Source organism: Xenopus laevis, chromosome 5L (assembly GCF_017654675.1).
Source record: "Xenopus laevis strain J_2021 chromosome 5L, Xenopus_laevis_v10.1, whole genome shotgun sequence".
NCBI lineage: Eukaryota > Metazoa > Chordata > Amphibia > Anura > Pipidae > Xenopus > Xenopus laevis.
This window is the reverse complement of record NC_054379.1, coordinates 24154960-24176860: the sequence shown is the minus strand read 5'-3', so window position 1 is coordinate 24176860 and position 21901 is coordinate 24154960. Positions and strand designations below refer to the sequence as shown.

Below are 21901 nucleotides of genomic sequence, written 5' to 3'. Positions count from 1 at the left end.
CCACAGATTCAGTTCTCATTGCTTGTATTTTTCCACTCACAATAATGGGCAGTGCCCACACTTAAGACTCACTTGGCATAGGCCTTTTCCAGTAGACCACTCCAGAACTCAGTACACTCGGCTGAGTGCACAAATACCAGCTCTCCATCCTTTACTGGCAAACGGTCATCTATCACCACATCGACCCACTCACCAAACTGCCAGATCTACAGGGGAGGAGAGTGGAGTGAGGGACAGGTTGGGACTGAAATTCAGAAATCTGAGGGAGCACAAAAGGAGTAATAGCGAGGCAGGGAATGGACATAGAGAGGAAGAAGTGAGTCCCTGAGTGGAGAAAAAGCAGTTGTTTACTGAATAGGAATAGGCACTTTCCTGACCTTTCTGGGAGTGAAGTGGTTAAACAATTGAATGCTTCTTGGCCTAAAATATAAGGCAATATACCTAGGGACCATATTATTGTTTACAGAAATTAAGTGCCATCAGCTCCATTGCCAAAATCAGTTCTGCTGTGTACAGCTGCAATGTATAAACGAGTCCAACTAAATTTCCCGGCCTTCTGTGTACCTGGAAGTGGAATATCCCAGCATATTCCTCCTGGAAGCTCTGCCCATGCGGTACCACTCTGTGCAGCAAATCCTCATTCAGCGTCAGAGAGCCAATGGCAGCCAGGAGCCAACAGTCCCCTGCCAATAATAAGCCAGTATAGTTTTTATTACTAAATTACACTGTTTACATTGCAAGTAATTAATTCTGCCATTTAAAATGTTATTATTGAACAAATAAATGTATTTTTGTAGTTGTATTATTGGTGTGTAAGCAGCCATCTAAGGTCATTATACCTGATCCTGTGCTTTCAGAAAGAGCCAGTACTTCACAATGGAACTGCTTTCAGATAAGCTATTTTTTCTCCAACTCAATTTAATTGAAGGATTTTCATTTTTAACATTGAGTGCTGTTCTCATAGCTACCACTAGAGCATGGGGGCATTTTTAGCAATGCAGGTGCCAGTGAGCTGTTATCTGGTTACATTCCCATTGTTCTCTTGATAGGATGCTTGGGGGGAAAGGTACACGGGTGATATCGCTCCAACTTGCAGTGCAGCAGTAAAGAGTGACTTAAGTTTATTGTGACTCAGTCACATGGCTAAGTGCACTGGGAAACTAACAGCATGTCTAGCACCATGGATTTCAAAACAGGATTATGCTGGAGGAGTGCTATTAACTGGTGTATTTTGTAAAATGGAATATATCTTATATATCTAGTTCCTTTGAGAGGCTACAAGCTTTTCCACCTACGGACATGACTCTGTTACTCTAAATCTCCCTCCCCCCAAGAGGCTGTGGGCCAGATGTGACCCTCTCAGACTTGTTATATTAGTGGTCCCCAACCAATGGCCTGTGAGTACTTAGATTAGGAGTGCCCATACTTTACTAATGCAAGGTCTACTTTTAGTGATGATGTCCCATTATTATTTACATCCATAAAAGCATTGTTAGCATTAAGTTCAATTGAAAATGTTACTTAAATATTATATTGATTTATGAGAGAATTTATATTGTTATATTTTAACAAACAACTATTTCTTATGTAACCTTAACATATTAAATATCTGAATGAAAAGCATAAAATTGGAGGGTGATTTAGACAAGCTGTTTGTTCACTGTTTTGAGATATACTGGTCACCAGCTAAAAGTCTACTGTTAGATCCCAATCTACCTTTTGGTGCATCCAGACTTAGATGTTGGTCCCAATGGCCTTAAAGCAGGTGTTTCTTTTTGAATTTGTGGCTTAAAGGTGAGCTTTAGTTGCATAAAAACTATGTGTACTGCCAAACAGAGTCCACAAAGGGGCTTCCTATGTGTCGATCACAGCCCTTAATTGGTACCCCCAGGAACTTTTTGCATGCTTATGTTGCTCTCCAACTTTTTTTACATTTGAATGTGGCTCACAGGTAAAAAAGGTTGGGGACCCCTGTGTTATATGGTTCCCTGGCAGTGGAACAAGCAGCTTGTACCTGGCGCTACATAAAGCGGGTACAGTTGAGCGTTGCCTTTATTATAAACATGCCTATAGTGAGTTTTGGTTTTTGCTGTTCCTGAGTTAGTGGGCTCCCGTCCTGCACAAAAGTTCATTAGTGGGTTATCTCTAACGAGACACAGTAGGGCCTGGAGAGACCCCGCCCTGTGCTGTGTAATGCCATGTGTGTGCGCCAAGATAAATGACACATTATAATTTATATTTCCATATCCTGCAGATGGATGAACCTGATCTGAACACTTTACTGGTACCACCAATGCAAATACCCACCAACAAACAGAGCCCAGAACATAGTCCCTAAAGCATTTTTTTCATCAGTCTGCTAAAATGGGCATCAAATAAGACTGCGAGACTTTCACAGGCCTGAAAGGGACATCAGAAACAAAAAAAATCTAAAATCGTGAATTTGAGGTGATTCTGGTTTTACTGCAACTGTCCAGGGTTGGTATTAGAAAAACATGGCATCCCTGGGTCAGCTTCTCTTCTTAAACACTTTATTGAGAGGGGTTGGTTCCTTTTCCTGATTGGTGCACCCTAAATAGGCTATACAAAGCTATATTCGGTGATTGTAGTATATTCAAATATGAACCAAGAGGTGAATTGCTGCTGCAGATTCAATGTGAATAAGTCATAACTGCTTCTTATCCCTCAGATATAGGCTGTAAGTCTAAATATGATTTACAGGACCCTGCTTTGTTTAACTCTTTCACTACATAACTTAAAGGGGTGGTTCTCCTTCAGGTTAACTTTTAGTATGTTATAGAATGGCCAATTCTAAGAAACGTTTCAATTGGTCTTCATTATTTCTTTTTTATAGTTTATGAATTATTTGCCTTTTTCTCCTGACTATTTCTAGCTTTCAAAAGGGGGTCACTGACCCCGTTTAAAAACAAATGCTCTGTAAAGCCACAAGTTTACTGTTATTGCTACTTTCTATTACTCATCTACAACACAAACACAACTAATAAAAAATAAAAACCAATTGCAAATTGTCTCAGAAAATCGCTCCCTGCATCAAACTAAAAGTTAAATCAAAGGTGAACAACCCCTTTAACGGCAGGGGAAGCAGTGAAAGGGTTACAAATCCAAGAGAAATACCTTTGCTATATTTAGCTCTTTCTTCATCTTCCCCTTTGGATCCAACACTCCCAAATCTATAAGCCAGGACATGAGCTGGGCAGGAAAGAGCAGCCACAATAATGGTAAGGAGAGCCCCCATCTTTGATATAGACCCACCAGGGAGACTTGGATGCAATGTGATAACTAATAAATCCTGATAATCACTGAGAGTGTGTGCTGGTCATTTTAAAAGTCATATAATAAAATAAATATACATATACACTCCTCTGTTATAGTCCATGACTCAGGGTAACTCACCCAGTGCCCCCTGGCATATGTCTGTCCTGGTTGCTCCACCAACAATAAACTGTGGGTCATCAACAATTTCCTGAGTAGAAGAAAAGGTGAGTGTTAGCCTTTTGGATGATCTGAAGAATATACAGTATCCCCCACTCCTTTGACCGGTCAGAGATACTTTGCCATCAAACAGAAAAGTTATCCAGAATTTAAGTAGAATCCCGAAAATCCACCCTCTGAAATATATGCCATGTATTTGCCCTTTTTGCCTCTTGTACAGGTTATTGATTGTATTTTTGTATGTAACTCTTAAGTACAATGTATAACCATGTGTTGTCCAGCACTGCAGGATACTTTGGATCTTTATAAATACCTGTCAATAATAACTATTCCCTGCAGAAGTGTGTTACAGTCTGACTGTTGCTGAATAAAAAGCTCAACTCAAAATTCACATAAAAATTAAAACCAATTGCATATCGTCTTAGAACAGGGCTGTCCAACGGGTGCCCCCCCTTGTGTTGCCCTCCACATGAAAGTCTGCCTGTTGTGTCTGCTTACCATGAGTACGTTTTAAAAGGTATCACTACAGAGATTAACTGGCCGCTGCATTGTTTAAATCTCAAATTCAGACTGTAATCCTCTGTATTGTACACACATGTAATCTCCCCTGCATTGTTCACACTTCTGACACCTCTATTGTTCACATACTAAAACCCTGTACTGTTCACACCTGAGACCCAGACTGAAACTAGCCACATTGTTCACACCTTATTCAAAATGCTATTGGGGCACCAGCACTGTGTCACTGTATGTAGTACATCTTAGATTGGTCCTGATGGGTTTCCCTGTCTCCTGCTCTATTCTGCCTTCCCTATGCTCCCTGTATGTGCCAATGTGCCATGCTGTGCCTTCCCTATGCTCCCTGTATGTGCCAATGTGCCATGCTGTGCCCTCCTTATGTGTATCATACTTTGCCTGCTCTTTGCACCCTGTGTGTGCCATACTCTGCCTGTCCTATGATCCCTATGATCTAGGTCTGGTATTTGCTCTGGGGGTTTGTTAGCATTTGAAAATTATTGTTAGGGGCCCCTAAGGTGTTTATTCATATGCTGGGGGTACTGTATTATACACAGGGAGGAGGAGGCATATGGATTTAAGGGTATGTCTTAATATGACTTAACTTTTTCACTTATGAGTGACATCCCTGGCCTGCAATAAGCACCAACCATATGTTTTTTTTTAGTGTGCTATTAATGTGGATGTGTTCTTGTGGTAACATAGGTGTGGTTTAAAGTGGGTGGAGTCTAAAAACAGGGGGTGGCTAACACTGGCTTCCGTAATCGGCCCTCCACCATGTAGGCCAGAAAAATTCCGGCCCTCGGTACCATAGAAGTTGGACGGTCTTAGAATATTACTCTATGCATAATACTAAAAGGTAAACAACCCCTTTAAAAATATGTTTGTAAAAATGATGCCCAGCTTTTGCCGAACCCACAATTGGCCCCAGCAGTTTCTATCCCCTCAGAGCCGGTACCACCCTGAATTCAACAATAAGAGAAAGCTTTCTAATCTTGTGCAAGGGACCCATCCTCTTCCTCTTGGGTCTTGTAACATACCAACTAATTTATTATATATACAGTATATGGCTGCCTGCCACTTGGCTGGTACTTTCCAGCTCAGTTTGATGTAAGGTTGCCTCTTGGTCCATATTTTACTGGCCTGGTCACTAATAATGCTCAATAGCAATGTTATTAATAAGAAAAATACACAAAACCTATAAAAAAGCCCAGGGCTGGATTTATACATAGGACGCTCCTAGGCTGGGACCACTTGTCGCCACCTGCCACCATTATCTTGTTGGGTCTAGAGCACAGGGATTGGCACATGGGAGTAAATCTCCTGCCTGTCCCAGTGCTTCCAAACCCATTGAGATGGAGCAGGGCCACATGCCGCCCCTAAAATTCTGCCGCCCTAGACCTGAGCCTTTTGTGGCCTTTCCACAAATCCGGGCCTCAGAAAGTCTGTGGCAAACCTAGCTCAATGGCAGTGCTATATATATGGTTACGACTTTATAAACACAATGGCTGTGCCAGTTTAGACAGGCATTCAGCTGCCCACTGCAGTCAAATGATCATTCAGGGTTTCTGTCTGTCTCTTTATGTGTGTCTGTCTCTTTGAGTGTCAGTGTGCCTGTCTCTGTGGCAGTCTGCCTCTCAGTGTGTCAGTCCCTTTATGTCTTCCTATGTCTCTCAGTTTGTCAGAGTGTTTGTCTCTTATTTTTCTGTCTTTGTTTATCTCTTTGTCTGTCTGTGTTTGTCTCTCAGCGGGTCTGTCTCTCAGTTTTTATAATCCAGAGGGCATGAGGTATTTTTCTCCAGAATGCCGCCATTTTATTCATGCAAAAGTGATATTTGGGAGCAGGAAAAGAATGCTGGCGCAGTCCTCTGGAAGAATAAGGTATCCTGGGCTGGTGCGTTGCCCCCTTTTCGGTACTGGTAGCAATTTTGGCACCAGGTGGGGGGTAACAGCAGTGGTGTACCCCATACAGATTATTTTAGAATGTTTAGAGGTTGACATGTAAAACTCAGTTTTTACTGTACTTACTGAGGGTCGCTTCCATTGCACTCCCCTAGTTTTGCTGGATCCAGGGCCCAGTTCCTTGAAGCCCAAGGAAGAGGGAGTGGCTGGGAAATGTGGATCTTCGAAGAGGATGCCACTCTCCAGACACTGCTGTTTCAGACTCTCATAATCCTGGTTCTGGTACTTTATGGCGCAATCATGTGAGCCCACGCCAGATGCCTTCAGGCGGTCGATCTTGAGTTTGGATGCTATGCCCCCAAACGGCATCATACCGGTGTCTGAGGGGGGACAAGAGGGACAACATGAGGAAACCAGGGAAAGGAGAGTATGGAGGAGGAAGCATAAGGTACAGTCCTGAAAAGTATTCCTGGGTAAACAAAGTGATAAAAGAGTTTAGGGTGGGTAGTTATAATCATGTTTACCTTGGGTTAATTTTGCTCTCTTTCTCACAATCCTTCCCCCTCCCATCCAAGTTCAGCCCACACCTAGGAGACTTCCCTTATTTTTAGGGGCAACAGGTGGCAGGTTGGGCTGTACATCTGTTATGGGTCAGGTTAAGTAGTGGTTCTGTGTGGGCATAAAATGCAGGTTGTGTTCTATACCATAGGGAATCAGAAGAATACAAATAAATGACAGAGCAGCAGTTGTGCAAAAATCGTAGGAGGCTGTGTGACCCGCTTTGCCATTCACTGATCACCTGTCTTGGCAAGTTGGGACTCTTTATCAGTGACTTTTTATAGGGTAACAGCACACTGGACTCTTTAAGTGTTTTGACTATTGTGTTATGAAGCAGGCAAAAAATATAGCACCCCCTGCAAAACCTGGAAGACTGAGGCTAGGCCTTGGTAATTGAGGAGGAATGCAGCAGCAACTTCGCTGCAAGTCTGTGGGACAGTACTCTAAGCTCATTAAGTGTCAATATTGGGGACACTGCTGTAAAATGAGAACCCTTTTGTCTTTTACAGTCTATAGCCCATGGGGAGGCATCCCATATAGGGAGTTTCCTGGGCAGCATCAAACCCAGTAATGTAAGGTAGCAATATCTGCCAATGCACCGCCATGCTTGGGCCAACAGGTAGTACTCCTTGTTTACATATATGGGAAATATTTTCCCTATCCAAAGAAATTAAAGGGAATTCCATCCAAAAATAGTATTTGTCATAATGAAAGAAAATCTAATTCTAAGCAACTTCACAATATCCAATAATTCCTTATTTTCACTGTTCTTATAGTTATATGTTACTGTCATTGTTCCCATCTGTCTCTTTATGTTCTTTGCACTGCTGGCTCTGACTCCTGAAACAATGCAACTCTAAACAACGTCCTGATATCCAATCATTCCTCATTCTCACTTGGTTTATAGTTATGTGTAATGGTCATTTCTGTTGTCTGGGTCTGACTCTTGAACCAATGTAGCAGAAACGCATCTGTGTAGATGAGTGCACAGCACTGTGGAAACTCGACTTTTGGCTGCAGGAGAGCATGGTTTCTCCAAAATTGTTTTGAGAGTAAGAACCAGCAGAACAAAATAAGCAATTATGTTTAGCTTGAACGTTAGAACCAGTGGAAATGTGGTAGAGTTTCCCTTTAACTTAGCAGAGCTCTGTTTTAAATAAAATACATTTCTGGTGAGGGAGGAAGAGAAATCTGTAACAGATGCACAGGGATTCCAGCCCCAGCCAGGATCCAAAGAATCTGCGGTTATTACTCATCCTGAGGAAGGGGGTGGTAATAGGACAATAGGACACAATCAGACAAATTCCTGCAATTCGGGATGGATGTTCAACTGGAGAGCTCACTGCAGACAATCGCCTATAGAACAGCAACTCTCTTACGCTCCTGAATTGTATATTTCCCATTCATTTCAAAATGGGGAGAGTCAGGTTGCTCCTACTGCGTATGCCATCAAAGCCCATGGCTGATAAAAAGTGGGGTGCTTATCAGAGTGCAGGGCAACTGACATGGGGCATATGGTTGGATGGGAGCTTGGGGCACATTGTGGGCATAGGAGCTTGTTTATCATCTATAACATCAGTGCTTAGGAAATCTCTCCTTGAACAGTCTTGCCTAAGGAAGGAGTATAAGGAGCGACCCACACGAAAGTCAGCATCAGCCCAAACCATATCATATTGCTACAATACTGGTTGGCCAATACAAATTGCATGGCCCGGGGATAATGAGATTGCAGTACAGAGATTTGGTTGGAGCTGGACATTTACAACCTAATTACTAAATGTATCAGGTAGAGCACAATAAAATAATCATTATATGGCATTTCTGTCCCTTTACCTAGGAGCACAGGCTTCATGCCCTCTGTGCCCCACTCTACAATCCCACAGCAGTGTTGTAACTAGATGTTACAGGGTCACAGCAAATTCAATTTAGAGCCGAAAAGCTTTAGTAAATCGACCTATTCTACCAAGTTATTTTAAAATTGCACATTAAATATGGCTTTACTAGGCCCCCTACACTCCTGAGCCCATCTGCAACTGCAGTGTCTGCTTCATCTGTAGTTATGCCCCTGCCCAACAGCAAACATTCTACTGAGCAAATGTGACATTTGAGCACTTTGTGTTCTGGTTGCTAGGATCAGTTGCCTTAGCAACAGGAAGCGTTTAAGCAGTTTTACTTTGGAGAGAGTATAGCACACATACAAATACTGTAAAAAGAATACAAAACAGTTGGTAGGTTGTGGAGATGGCATTTCCTTGGATATTGATAGAAAAGTAAAGCAAATTTGTGCTCTGTTAGTGAATATTTACAAAGGTGTACAAGGCATGAATGGGAGCGACCCCAGCAGTTTATTTGTAGGCTGTTGAGCAGATACTTAGAAGGGAGCTGTTGGGATGCAGTTAAATGCAGTTTCTGTATTTGGGGCCCTATTTTTTTATGTTTATTGGTTTCCTATTCTCTGTACCAAGTTATTGCATTGCAATTGAGCAAACTGAGTTTCTATGTGGCTCCTCCCTACAGACGAGGGGAGGAATTATTTTGTATTCTTCTCTCTCCCACTCCCTCCATTCCCTACACTGCCAGAATGTAAACAGACTTTATATGGAAAATAGCCAAGAGCTGAGCTCCATCCAATCCACTCATATGTCCCATAACGCTGTGCTTCCATCATACACCATTCCAATCAGCCCCTATCAGCTTTAAACACAAGTACTATAGGCTCCCCCAGCATTTAATTACCAATGAGAATTAGCCAACACAAATTTAAAGGGAAAGTTAACCTAAACCTGAACTTTTAATACCGGGTAGGCTGAAGGAATCTAAGCATCTGGACAATTAATATTTGTGTGTCTCTTTCTTATTTCAATTATTTCCTTCATTTTCTGCCTCTCCATAAGGCCACAATATTCTGTCAATGTGCAAACATTTTTCATTGTGCACACAAATGTACAAGTGTTAGGGTGTACCCAATAGTGCCATCCAATCAGATGGCTTGTGCTACAGTTCCAGATGTTACTAGACTACAACTCCCAGAATGCCTTAGGCCTTGATTATATGTTGAAGAATTCTGTTAGTTTTAATCTAGCCACATCTGGGGACTCACGGAACAGGAACAGGTTGCTACAGCGTTTCATAACCAGCAGTGCAGAGTAACAGACAGACAGACACAGCTTTCAATAGAAAACAAACTAACTTTAATGAATGGATACTGAAAAAAGCCCTGATGCTGCTCCTAGCCCACGCTGCATTTACAACTTAACTGTCGGAGCTGGCCAAAGGGGGCCGCATTGCTAGTACAGAGAGTTATTTGGCACTCGCTGCACAAGCAAAGACAAATTTCCATGTTAAGAAAAGAGAAAATTGTCTTTTAAAGTTACCAGGGGCGGCTTTTTGCCCACCTTGGTAGGAGCAGCCCTGACTGGGAAGTTGCATAGAATGGCATTTCATTTATTGTGCAAAAAAGGAGTTCCCCTTTATAACAGTCATAGTGGGACTACAACATATTGCTCATACTGTTAGCTTTCTCTTCTGGTCTCTCTTAGTCATCTTCCTGCTTGAGTCACTGCCATGCCCACTAGGAATTTGATCAATTTAAAGTGGTCCTGTCACCCAGACATAAAAATCTGTATAATAAATGTCCTTTTCATATTAAACATGAAACCCAAATTATTTTTTGTATTTAAGCATTCATAGCTGTTTAACTCATTTAAAATTCTCAGCTGTCAATCAAATATTGCCTGCCCCTCCTCTATGCCTTAGGCATAGAGGTGGGGCAGGCAGGCCTGGACTGGGAGTCAAAATAGGCCCTGCCATTCCAAGTACACAGAGGCCCAAACAGCCCCCCACCAGCCCAAACAGCCTCCTACCAGCCCACTATATGGTAACTTTCTATGGAACCATACAGCAGCCCCTCTGGCATTTGCCAGAACCCACAGATTGCCAGTCCGGGCCTGGGGGCAGGCAATTACTTTCACTTTCCATTCTGCACTTACTAGATAACTAGGTAACTGCTCTCCCCACATTCCCCCAGTTCTTTTCACTATTTTATTGTGTAACCAGTGCATGGGGATGCACATCAGGTCCCCAGTTCTGGTGCACAAACAAGATTTTGAGATGACACCAGGCTTGTTGATAACAGTGTCCACAAAATGGCTCCTGCCTGCTTGCTATAATTATTAATTCCTAAACGGAAGGAAACAAGATTCAAATAATTTTTACAGTGCAATTAAAGTTCACTTTGCTTGACTAATATAATAAAATAGGATTTGGAATTATTTTTTTGGGTGACAGGTCCCATTTAAAAATAACAATAGAAAATTTGTCTTAATATACCATGTTCTACATCATTGTAAAAGGTAAAGGACAACTAAACTCATCAAAAAATTAGGCTAGGTATGTACTGCACAAGCCCAAGTCCCTTTAGCAAAAAACACCTGAAGATGCCCCCAGTAGCTCCCATCTTCTACTGATTCTTAGCATATATTCTGGGCTGCTGTCACTTAACTGAGCTTTGGGGACATATATATATATATATATATATATATATATATATATATATATATATATATATCTCTATATATATATCTATATATATATATATATATATCTATATCTATATATATATATATATATATATATATATATATCTATCTAGATAGATAGATATATAGATATATATATATAAAAACAACAGTCACAATACAAGGCTGATTAGTAATAAATTCAGATGCGCTTTACAGGGCAGTATACTACTAAGTAATAATAATATTTAATAATATTTGCATGTTTACTGAAGGCTTATTAAAAGCTTTCCCCCCTCGTCTCACCCCAAGGCGAATCCTAAAATCTACAACTTCCCCCAGGGATGAAGCAATAGCATGAACAAGCTCTACAGCTTTACCTACATGTTTCATTTACAGGGAAGGCCACATTGTCTGGTACCTAATCGAAGGTTTCCCATGATGCTCTGACCCTGTACAGTCACACCCCTTCCTGGATGGCGAGTAGTATATAAACTTCCCCAATATAAGAGGAAAGCAAGTTCCAGGGCTGCTAAGGTGTCTACCTCATTATCAGTATGGAACATAAAGCAGGTACCATTCCAATATAGGAAGTATTTGTGCAGCTGCCACTACTCCCTATGAACCTTACTTACTTTTGTGTAACTGCCAACTCGCATATAAGTGCTAGGCACCCAGGATTTTGGGTGAGGATTTACTTCCACTTTTGTCAGACTCTGTGACAGTGCAACCCCCATATCATATATGTGTGGAAAGTGGTATTATGCCAACAAATAAAACTTGAGCCAGTTGAATTTACCATCTCTACTAGTGAAGAGACAGACTCAGACAACTCCCCTTGTGGGACAGGGAGTGCACGGTGAAGGTATACTGCACATACATTATTCCTATGCGTATAAGTAAATTTATCAAATATAGGCTTCAGTGTGGACAGACTGACAAAAGCACACCAGCACACAGAATATGCATGTATGAAGGGGAAAAGAATCAGGAGAATTTTCCAATTGAGCAATATTGCTTCAGCCACCAACATTCTAAAATATATGTAATATACAGGATGTAAAGAAAAAGCCAATGAATGTATAAGAGAATGCAGCTTATTATATGTGTGACCTTCTGCTAAAGGCCCTGAATAGATTATACATGCTAATATATATATATATATATATATATATATATATATATATATATATATATATATATATATATATATATATATATATATATCTAGACCTAGACGTCTAACAGCAGTTAGAAAAGAAGGAATAACAGAAATTATAGGCTTATATCAGAAAGAGAAAAATCGCACACCAAAATCAAGCAAAATGCAGAGGTAAAACTACCCTTAAACGCAGTACCTTTTTACCATCTTAAGCACCCAATTAACGATTCCCAAAAGGTTTGGTAGGGATTTACATCTGGCAGCGGTGAGTGTGTGCATTTCTGCATACCAAGTCTCCATACCTCGCCCTTACACATGCTGTTGCTAGGCAATACAACCTTAGTTACCAGAAGCATACAGCCATTTTTTCATACAGAAGAGTGATACAGGACTTATATTAGGCAGGTGTGTGTGTGTGTGTGTGTGTGTGTGTGTGCGCACACACACACACATATATATATTTGGTACTGGAACTCGCCTCTCCTGTTTTAGCAATTGGCCAGGTGCTCACAAAAACTCAAAAACTGATAGAAGCAAATATAATGCTTTACTGCATCACAACAAATTGAGACATCAACGTGTTTCAATCTTCTAGGGACCGTTATCAGGATGTGCACACAACATAATTTAAATAACTTAAATACCCCCCACCCTTAAGTCATCACACCCACAAGTGTCATAAATGTAATTCACCTGATTCATCCTAGTGGGCAAAGTGCACTGTGCATAGTCAATCGATTAATACAGCTATTGTTACTTATTTTCAAACTTTACATATGTATTAAATTCTAAAAATAAATTATTTTAATATCCACCTTATTATAATGAAATAATATAACATCTTTCTATGTCTATTTTTGTTCTAATACAACCAATACAATGTTGCAAACTAATTGGATATGGTAACTAACTAAAGTGTTAATGTGCCAAACTCATGTGTCAAATATATATATATATATATATATATATATATATATATATATATATATATATATATATATATATATATATATATATATATATATATATATATATATATATATAGCTTTTTTCATAGATAGCATATTGCATCTTAAGAATAAGTCTCTTCCTATAAAGTTAACAAACCTCCGAATCTAGTATATGGTTAGTCTCAAGAGGGTCTCAAATAGTGATCAACTAAACTATCCATCCCATAAATAATCTTAAACATAAGACCATATACTATATGTCTACATCAAAATCCATTCAGGTACTCATTACTGGTCATTAAATAAACTATTTGAGAACAGTAATGAGTACCTGAATGGTACTCATTACTGAGTTTGAGACCCTCTAGGGACTAACCATATACTAGACTCGGAGATTTGTTAACTTTATAGGAAGAGACTTATGTTTAATATTATTTATAGGAACAGCACAGAAGAAGGTTGGCTGGAGGAAACAATGTTTCTTGTAACGCTTGTAACCTAGTAATGATACTTGCCCTTTTCAATTAATATAAAGATACATAGTTTAATGGATACATGTACATCCTGTTACACACATGATATATCAGCTGCTGTACAATGTGAATGTGGTTTATTATGTTCCTAGGGGAACATTTACAGGGGCTGGAAAGATGACAAAGATAGTCCACTTTGTAAACAGTTTTACTATAAAAATGGAGGTACACCAATGAAATGCAGAATGTATGGAATTGGTCAACTGGATGAAACATGCACACAACACTTTGCCATGTTTAGGGGATACATTTTTTTATGTATATGGGCAGTGGTGTAACTACCGGGGGAGCAGGGGGTGCAATTGGGCTAGGGCCCCCCGACAGCTCGCGCGCCACAAATTCCGGGCGTACGGAGGTGGGCGGGGGGCCCAGCTGTGTGTCCCGCGCCAGGACCCGCCCCTCTCTAGTTACGTTGCTGTATATGGGCCTAATGCATATAGGAGGTTGAAGGTAGAAGTGTTTGGTATTTTAGATCACACAGTTACCCATCTAATGCCTGTATGTATGTGTTCATATAATTGATTATTTAGTGAAAAAAGTACCCCCTATAGTAAAATATATAGTGAATAAAGTAGCCCTTATTGTAAAATATAAGGATATTACAAGTCACCGAGGAGTTCCATGACCATATATATATATATATATATATATATATATATACAGGTCATGGAACTCCAAGGTGACTTCTAATATCCTTATATTTTGCAACAAGGGGTACTTTATTTATTAAAATACAAAAGTTTTACTGTCATGTGACAAAAATGACATCACTACTTACCGTTTATAACTGATGACATCACAGTCACCGTTTATAAGGATATCATTACCAAGATATTCATGGCTTTTGTGTATTATAAGGATATTATAAGTCACAGAGGAGTTCCATGACCATATAAAAGCACAAGGCTTAAAGCCTTGTGCTTTTATACAAGTCATAGAACTCCGAGGTGACTTATAATATCCTCATATTTTCCATAAACCGGTACTTTATTTATTATAATACACAAGTTTTAGTGAGTCATGTGAGAAAAATAACATCACTACTCACCATTTCTAACTGAGGACATCACTAGTCACCATTTATAAGGATATCATTTACAAGATATTCATGGCTTTTGTGTATAATATATATTAACTAGATGAGGTACCTAGTCGGGGACCGTTCAATATTTTATATACAGATGTGGCCCATCCATCTCTGCAAATTACTATATTCCCTAAACATCAAACCCAATGTCAGTGGCCCTTTGCTAAGTACTTATCCAACAGAGCAGTTATTGGGTTTGAGTTCTGATGGCGGCCCTTTGTATTTGGGTCCCCTGTGAGCCAGTATGACAGGCAATCAGAGTAAAGCCTTCATAATTGTATATGACATACTTGTAGAGAGCAGAGGTCTGTATGTCCCACATTGTATCCAAACCCTGGACAACCAACAGAAATGCTGATATGTGACATAGAGCTGGTCTATTAAGTGTAATTTAAATAAAGCACCGTCTGGGGACCCAGTTATCTTCTACTAACATATATAAAATACAGATTCATGCACACACACGTATGTAGGCACACTTACTGGCTCGCAGCACTTTGACAGATTTGCACTATTGTGATTAATAGTGCACAGCTTTAGTCACGGTATATCCAAAACTGACACACCAGCCCCCTAAATAGGCCCAAGACTCGCTCTCAGAGTAGGACGGAGAACTTCCATATAAACACAGGCCCTGGGCCAGCCCACTCTGAGGGCTTTAGACAACATGCACCCCCTAGCCCTTGCTCAGAACAGGGTATGATAGAGGCGTGATAGAGGCAGGCAGATGGCCCTTATCTGGATGTTGGACCCCAGAAACTCTCAGAGTTGAGATTGGGCTGGAATGAGGAAGCAGATCACCTTTTAATGATCAGAGGCATTAGTATAACCACCAAGTTGTTTCAGAACAATCAAGTAGCATGTGGATGGATTACAATGCACAGCCCAAATAGAAAAAGCTCTAGGCTTGAAGTGGGATGGGACAGAACTATGCAGGGAAGTGCATCAGAAACAGAGAGAAAGAAAAGTGTCTCTAAAGGGTTAAATTGCTATCACTCCCCCACAGAGTGAATGAGATGAGTGTCAGGGAGGGGAATGGCAGAGAGAACTCACTTTATACAGGCGCTGTGAATCTCAGTCTGTCAGCGGCTGCAGCAGTCTGTCTGTCTGTCCAACAGGAAATGTATCTGCTTGTATCACTCCCACCAGACTTTGATTGTAACCCCGTCTGTAGTGCAGGCAGGCCCGGGTTCTGTGGGGTGGAGCTTACAGGGGATGTGGCTGATGGTGCATAAAGGAGGGGTGAGAATATTGTGATGTGCTAAGCTTAAAGAAACAGAAACGCCAAAAAATGAAAACTTTTAAAGTCATTCAAATATAATTACTGTTGTCCTAAACTGGCAAAAATGTTGCGTCTGTTTCAGAAAGGCTACTGTAGTTTATATAAACAAGCTGCTGTGTAGCCATGGAGCAGCCATTCAAAGCTGAAAAAGGAGAAAATGCACAGGTTTACATTGTAGATAAAAGATAAGCACTGTAGAATAGAATGGGATTATGTAGAAAGTTTCAGTTATCTGCTGTATATCCTGTGCCTTTTCTCCTTTTTTTCCGGACTGAATGGCTTCCCCCATGGCTAGGCAACAGCTTGTTTATATAAACCAATGCTCAGTGGCGTAACTACCGGGGGAGCAGGGGGGGTGTGATTGGGACAGGGCCGTATCCCCTCAGGGCCCCCTGGCAGCTTGTGCGCCACTGAGTTCTTCGGCCGTACGGAGGGGGACCGGGCCGGCTGCACGTCCCGGGCCAGGGCCCGCCCCCCTCTAGTTACGTTACTGCCAATGCTGTCCAAATTCTGTAATACGGAGGGCTGGAATTATTCTGGCCTACGTGGTGGAGGGCCGATAATGGAAAATTTTAAATTTAATAATGGTAGTACACAGGGCTGGAACTAGAGGTAGGCAGGAGAGGCAACTGCCTAGGTCAGTGGCGGAACTACCGGGGGAGCAGGGGGTGCGAGCAGGCCAGGGCCTGCACCCCCTCAGGGCCCCCCACGGCAGCCCATGCGCCACTGAAAATGCGGCTGTACGGAGGGGGCGGGCCCAGCTGTGCGTCAAGCACCAGGGCCCGCCCCCCTCTAGTGAGGCTACTGGCCTAGGTTGCAACTATTGGAGGGCGCTGAGCAGTTAACTCTTCTGCCTACCCCTAGACCAGACTCACCTGCCACCTGGCGTATGCATGCATGTGACGTCACCAAGCATGTCTGTGTGATGGGGGAAAGGGGGGCTAGCTGGTCTGCTGGGTTGCCTAGGGCAACCGGCCGGCATGGCCCACCTCTGTTAGCACACAAAAAGACCAAATGGTTGGTTCTCACTGCAGCGATATCATTAATCACTCATATGTGATAATAATTTGTCATATTAAGACATACCCTTAAATCCATATACCTCCTCCCCTGTGGAAAGCACAGCAACCCCAACACATGATTAAACACATTGGGTACCCCCTAACAAGTATTTGCAAATGCTAACAAACTCCCACCAGTTTCACCTCACAGGCAGAACAGGCAGAGTATGGCACACACAAACAGCATAGGACAGGCAGAGTATGGCACACACAGGGAGCATAGGGCAGGCAGAGTATGGCACACACATGGAGCATAGGGCAAGCAGAGTATGGCACACACATGGAGCATAGGGCAGGCAGAGTATAGCACACACAGGGAGCATAGGGCAGACAGAGTCTGGCACACACAGGGAGCATAAGGCAGGCAGAGTATGGCACACACAGGGAGAATAGGGTAGGTAGAGCAATTTTCTGACCACACCCCTTTCTGTGGCCACACCCCCTAATTACCATGTTTGTTTTACAAAATTTGGCAGGTTATGAAAGTTTGAAAACTGTGTTTTTGTGTCTCAAAATTGTTACAAAGTATCTTATTTGCACCTGTTAGTTGTTCTGGGCTCTCTGCTAAAAGCCAATTAAGTGAGAAACTTTGTTTCTTTTTCTGGCTGTTCAGTGCAGAGAAAAGAGGGACTTTCCAGTACAAATGAGGGACTGTGGGTTGAGCTGTCAAAAGAGGGACTGTCCCACCAAAAAAGGGACAGTTGGGAGCTATGCATACTGTGCTACAAACAGTAGCAGAATGCCAGCACTGCACCTAAAGTCTGTCTGAGGTAGGCAGAGGTGGAACAATGTGGGCACTGACAGTCTGGGGTGAAGTGTCTTAAGTGTATGGACAATACTGGGTCTTACAAATGTGAACAGTGCAGGTCCTTACAGGTGTGGAAAATACAGTGTTTTACAGGTGTGAACAATAAATGAGATTACAAATGTGAACAATGCAAGGCATTTACAGCCTGACTGTGATGTGTGAACAATGCATGATCCAGCTGGTCTTAGTTCTGATACTTTTTAAAGCTTACACAAAGGTTAGCAATCAAAGTGGCGAGAATATACTGGAGGGCCACACAATGGAAAGAGGCAGCAGGCCACCAGTTGGAAAGCACTGATATAAACTATAGCGGTCTTTCTGAAGCAAACACACTAGTTATACTAGTGTTGGACAACAGTGTTTTATATTGGAATTACTTTAATACACTTTTATTTTTTTGGTGTTTTTCCTAAAGATATAGCTACAGGGTCAGTCAAATGATTATGCCACCAGGCAACTCAAGCAAAGTGAGATTAGGAGAGGGGAAAAACTGAGATAGAATACATTGATTGAACAGGTTGGTTAGGTTATTTTCCCATCCTTAAAAGGGATTGTCTAATACTAATGACTTTATGCTCCATTGGCCAGGCCCCCCTAGCTCATAATAAGATGACAGATATAGGAAAAGGTATTGGTGTATAAGTCATTCATCCACAGTCCCAAAGTTTGTGTAATGCTTAAAATAAAGTGTACAAATTAGTGTCGTCTGTCTCAAACTGCACAGTCTAAAGGTGGCCATACCCTGCCAGATCCGCTAGTTTAGCAAGGTCACCGAACAAGTGGAGTTGGGTTTGATTTGGTCTATTGCTATCCCAAACCAAGGGAGAAGCACTGGAAATATCTGATTCTGTGAGTTCTGCAATATATTGTCCTACTGATGTAGTTAGTAATCTTATATTAATTAATATTGATTTACTAAACATGGTGCATTGTTCAAATAAATGAGTAAAAAAGACTAAAAGGGGACCCGTCACCCAAAAGAATTATTCCAAATCCTATTTTATCTGCCTGAACATCACATAATACTTTTAAACCTCTCTTTGATTCATTGTTTTGTTATAGAATACTGTTGGAGGGCAGATCAGATCCCTACTTATACCCAAAATCTATGAAAAACTTTGATCTTGACTTTACAAGGAAGAACACAGATGTCTCAGTGGGTTCAACTATACCTCAGATTGGATTTAAGAGTTCTGATGTGGAAGAACCAAGGAAAGTCATTGTAGTAGTCTTCTTTATATCTTTATCAGAAAGGTCTATAGGAATACACTAATAAACAGTCAAAGTAATGCTGCTCAGAGTCCTCTGTCAAAAGAAACACCACATTTCTTTCTTTCTATATCCAACTTCCTTTTTTCAGCTTTAATCTCCAGGGTTTGAGTTTGAGCATGCTCAATTTGCTCCTCTCCCCCTCCCTCCTCCCCTCCCTGTTGTAATCTGAGCTCAGAGCTATGAGCGAGCAAGTGAGACTCAGACAGGAAGTGATGTCACAGCAAGCTAATATGGCAGCTGCTATACTAAACAAACAGAGACCGTATCTATAGCTGTGTTCTAGCTTGCACTATTGTGGGTAAGCTATTAGCAATAAACTGCCTTGGTAGCTTTCCTTCTCCTTTAAGTACAGGGTCCCCTTCGGTCTACACAAGGTAAAAGAGTGCAGCTTGCACCAAAATCCCATAGGTATATTTGAAAATTCCTTTAAGGCTCATGGGAGATGTTTGCTTGCTCTTAATTGTCATCAGCAAATGCGACAAATTGTTGGGGATTAATGAAAATTGCTGTTGGTAAAACATATGCATCACATATATATTACATAGTAGCCAATAGTTGCCTTTCAAGGTGATGCATATGTCTATCCACCAGCTATTTATATTAATGTCAGTAGAAAGGGAACTTCACCCACACAGAATATTTAGCACAAGTGACATAATGTCTGTCTTTCATGGCTGTAAATCCTACTTTATTGTATACTGTAGCTTTCAGGCATGATCTTTGACCATTGTATTGTAAAGATAGCTAGGACCTCAGCCATAAAGCAGAGCAGGACTGCAGCTTACAATGGTTATAACATAGGATCTGTGTCACTGTGAGAGAATGCTTTCATACAGATAGCTAGAATTTCAGCTATACAGTAGGACAGGACTGCTTACAATGGTAATCAGATAGGATCTGTGCAGCCACTAGGACAGAATGCTCTGTTATACAGATAGCTAGAATCTCAGCCATAAAGCAGGGCAGGACTGCTGCTTACAATGGGGATCAGATAGGATCTGTGCAGCCACTAGGACAGAATGCTCTGTTATACAGATAGTTAGAAATTAGAATCTCAGCCATACAGCAGGGCAGGACTTTTGCTTACAATGGTGATCGGATACGATATTTGACCCTTTGACCAGTGATGGTGATGAAACGGGTGAAAAATTCGCAACTTCGACGCCAGCGACATTTGACACCCATTGACTTTAATGGGCTCCTTGAATCGTCACCGGCATCTAAATTGGCTTAAAAATTACTTTGATGCGGGTGAATTTTCACGGCAAATTTGAGAAACGCAGAAATTAGCTGTGAATTTGCGCCTGCCGAATAGAATCGCCCATCACTACCTGTGAGAGAATGCTCTGTTATACAGATAGCTAGAATCTCAGCAATAAAGCAGGGCAGGACTTCTTCTTACAATGGGGATCAGATAGTATCTGTGCTAATTTGACAGAATGCTCGGTTCACAATATCCCCAGGATCAGATTTCTTGTAGGAGCACCCAGAGGCCGGTTTAGTCCTATGCTCCCACTGCGCAGTGAAAGCACCGCACGTGCTGCCAGGATCATGCGCTGGTCAGGGCACATAGGTTGGGGGTTGCCATCTGGCCAGTAAAAATGATGGCTGATCCCAATGTTATTAATAGGGAAAAAAGATAAATATATAGGAAGGTCGGTTTTTCTTTCCAGAAAAGATGGAAACCCTATGTCGGGATTCAGAAAAACAGCAGTGTCTGCAATAGAACAAGCTGCACAAAATGGTCAACGGGATTTCCAGCAGATGGCAGCAGAGGGCAGGATTCCATTGAACAATGGAGTAAAGTGCTGGGTAGACCAGTATATATGTAATAGGAGACAAGTATAAGGGAGAATAACTGCCTATGAATAAGTGCTATTTGGGCATAAAATGTGTAAGGGGTTAGTAGACTGTGGGGTTAGTATATATTTTACTCATGTTATAATAAATTGTTTTTCATTTTTAAATAATTTTTGAGTGCGGAATGTTTTTGTGATTTTCATGGTATCCCCTTGATACTGGGGCTTTTTCTTGCACTCAGTGCTGACTTTACGGCACATATTATCCCATTATGGTTTATGAATAAGGGAGAGTAAGGACAAACAAATGGGGAGAATAAAAATTTGAGAAAAACAGTGTTAGGGCCCTGCTACTAAATCTGATGCTCTATTTAGACAGAGGACAAGAGGGCCCTCTGAAGAACATCTAATATTACAACATTTTGAGCTGTGGCTGGTCAATAATCAAATCCACATTTCTCTTACACCGAGCGACCAATCATATTGAGATATATAACATAGCTCTGTTATCCAAGTTAATTCCAGGAACAGTAGGACTTTAAAACCAAACCAAGTCCCCCAGTCCATATCTCTGTTTAAACCCCCTGGCACTTACCCTGACACAAATACAGGCTGCCTGTGGGTGTAGGATAGGGAGCTGGGGGTCCCCTCTGAGTTTTGACCATTGCCCAGGCTGGTGATACAGAGATAATAATGATTGATATCCAGAGCTGGCAGGCACACCCCATCAACCGCATGCCTATTCTATGCAGATAGGGGAGGAGAGTGGTACTGCCGTCCCAGCAGCTCTGCCACTGCATTCCCAGTGTCCTAGGGAATTAAAGAAACGTTTTTTTTAATATATGGGCTACCCCCTTAGGTATCTATATAATAATATATCCCTGAGTGCCCCTCCCTGAATGCCAAATACTGTAAATAAACCCCACTCTGCTTGCTGTGTGTCGATTGGGAGATTTTCTAATGGCTCTGTGCTTTTAATGGGTCAGAGGGGCTGAGGTGTT

General features: G+C 41.4%; 1 protein-coding gene across 2 annotated transcripts in view; it reads right to left on the bottom strand.

Annotated features, from left to right (window-relative positions):
• The window catches only part of capn11.L (calpain 11, (mu/I) large subunit a L homeolog), a 33821-nt gene extending 18047 nt beyond the window's left edge, over window positions 1-15774 (bottom strand). Inside the window, 5 exon segments of one of the 2 annotated variants that reach the window (NM_001089681.1) lie at window positions 73-206; window positions 565-683; window positions 3415-3484; window positions 5998-6251; window positions 15732-15774. In NM_001089681.1, coding sequence (NP_001083150.1) covers window positions 73-206; window positions 565-683; window positions 3415-3484; window positions 5998-6243 — 569 coding nt within the window. In that variant the 5' untranslated portion in view covers window positions 6244-6251; window positions 15732-15774. 2 annotated transcript variants of the gene reach the window in all.
• Between the last annotated feature and the right edge of the window lie 6127 nt (window positions 15775-21901).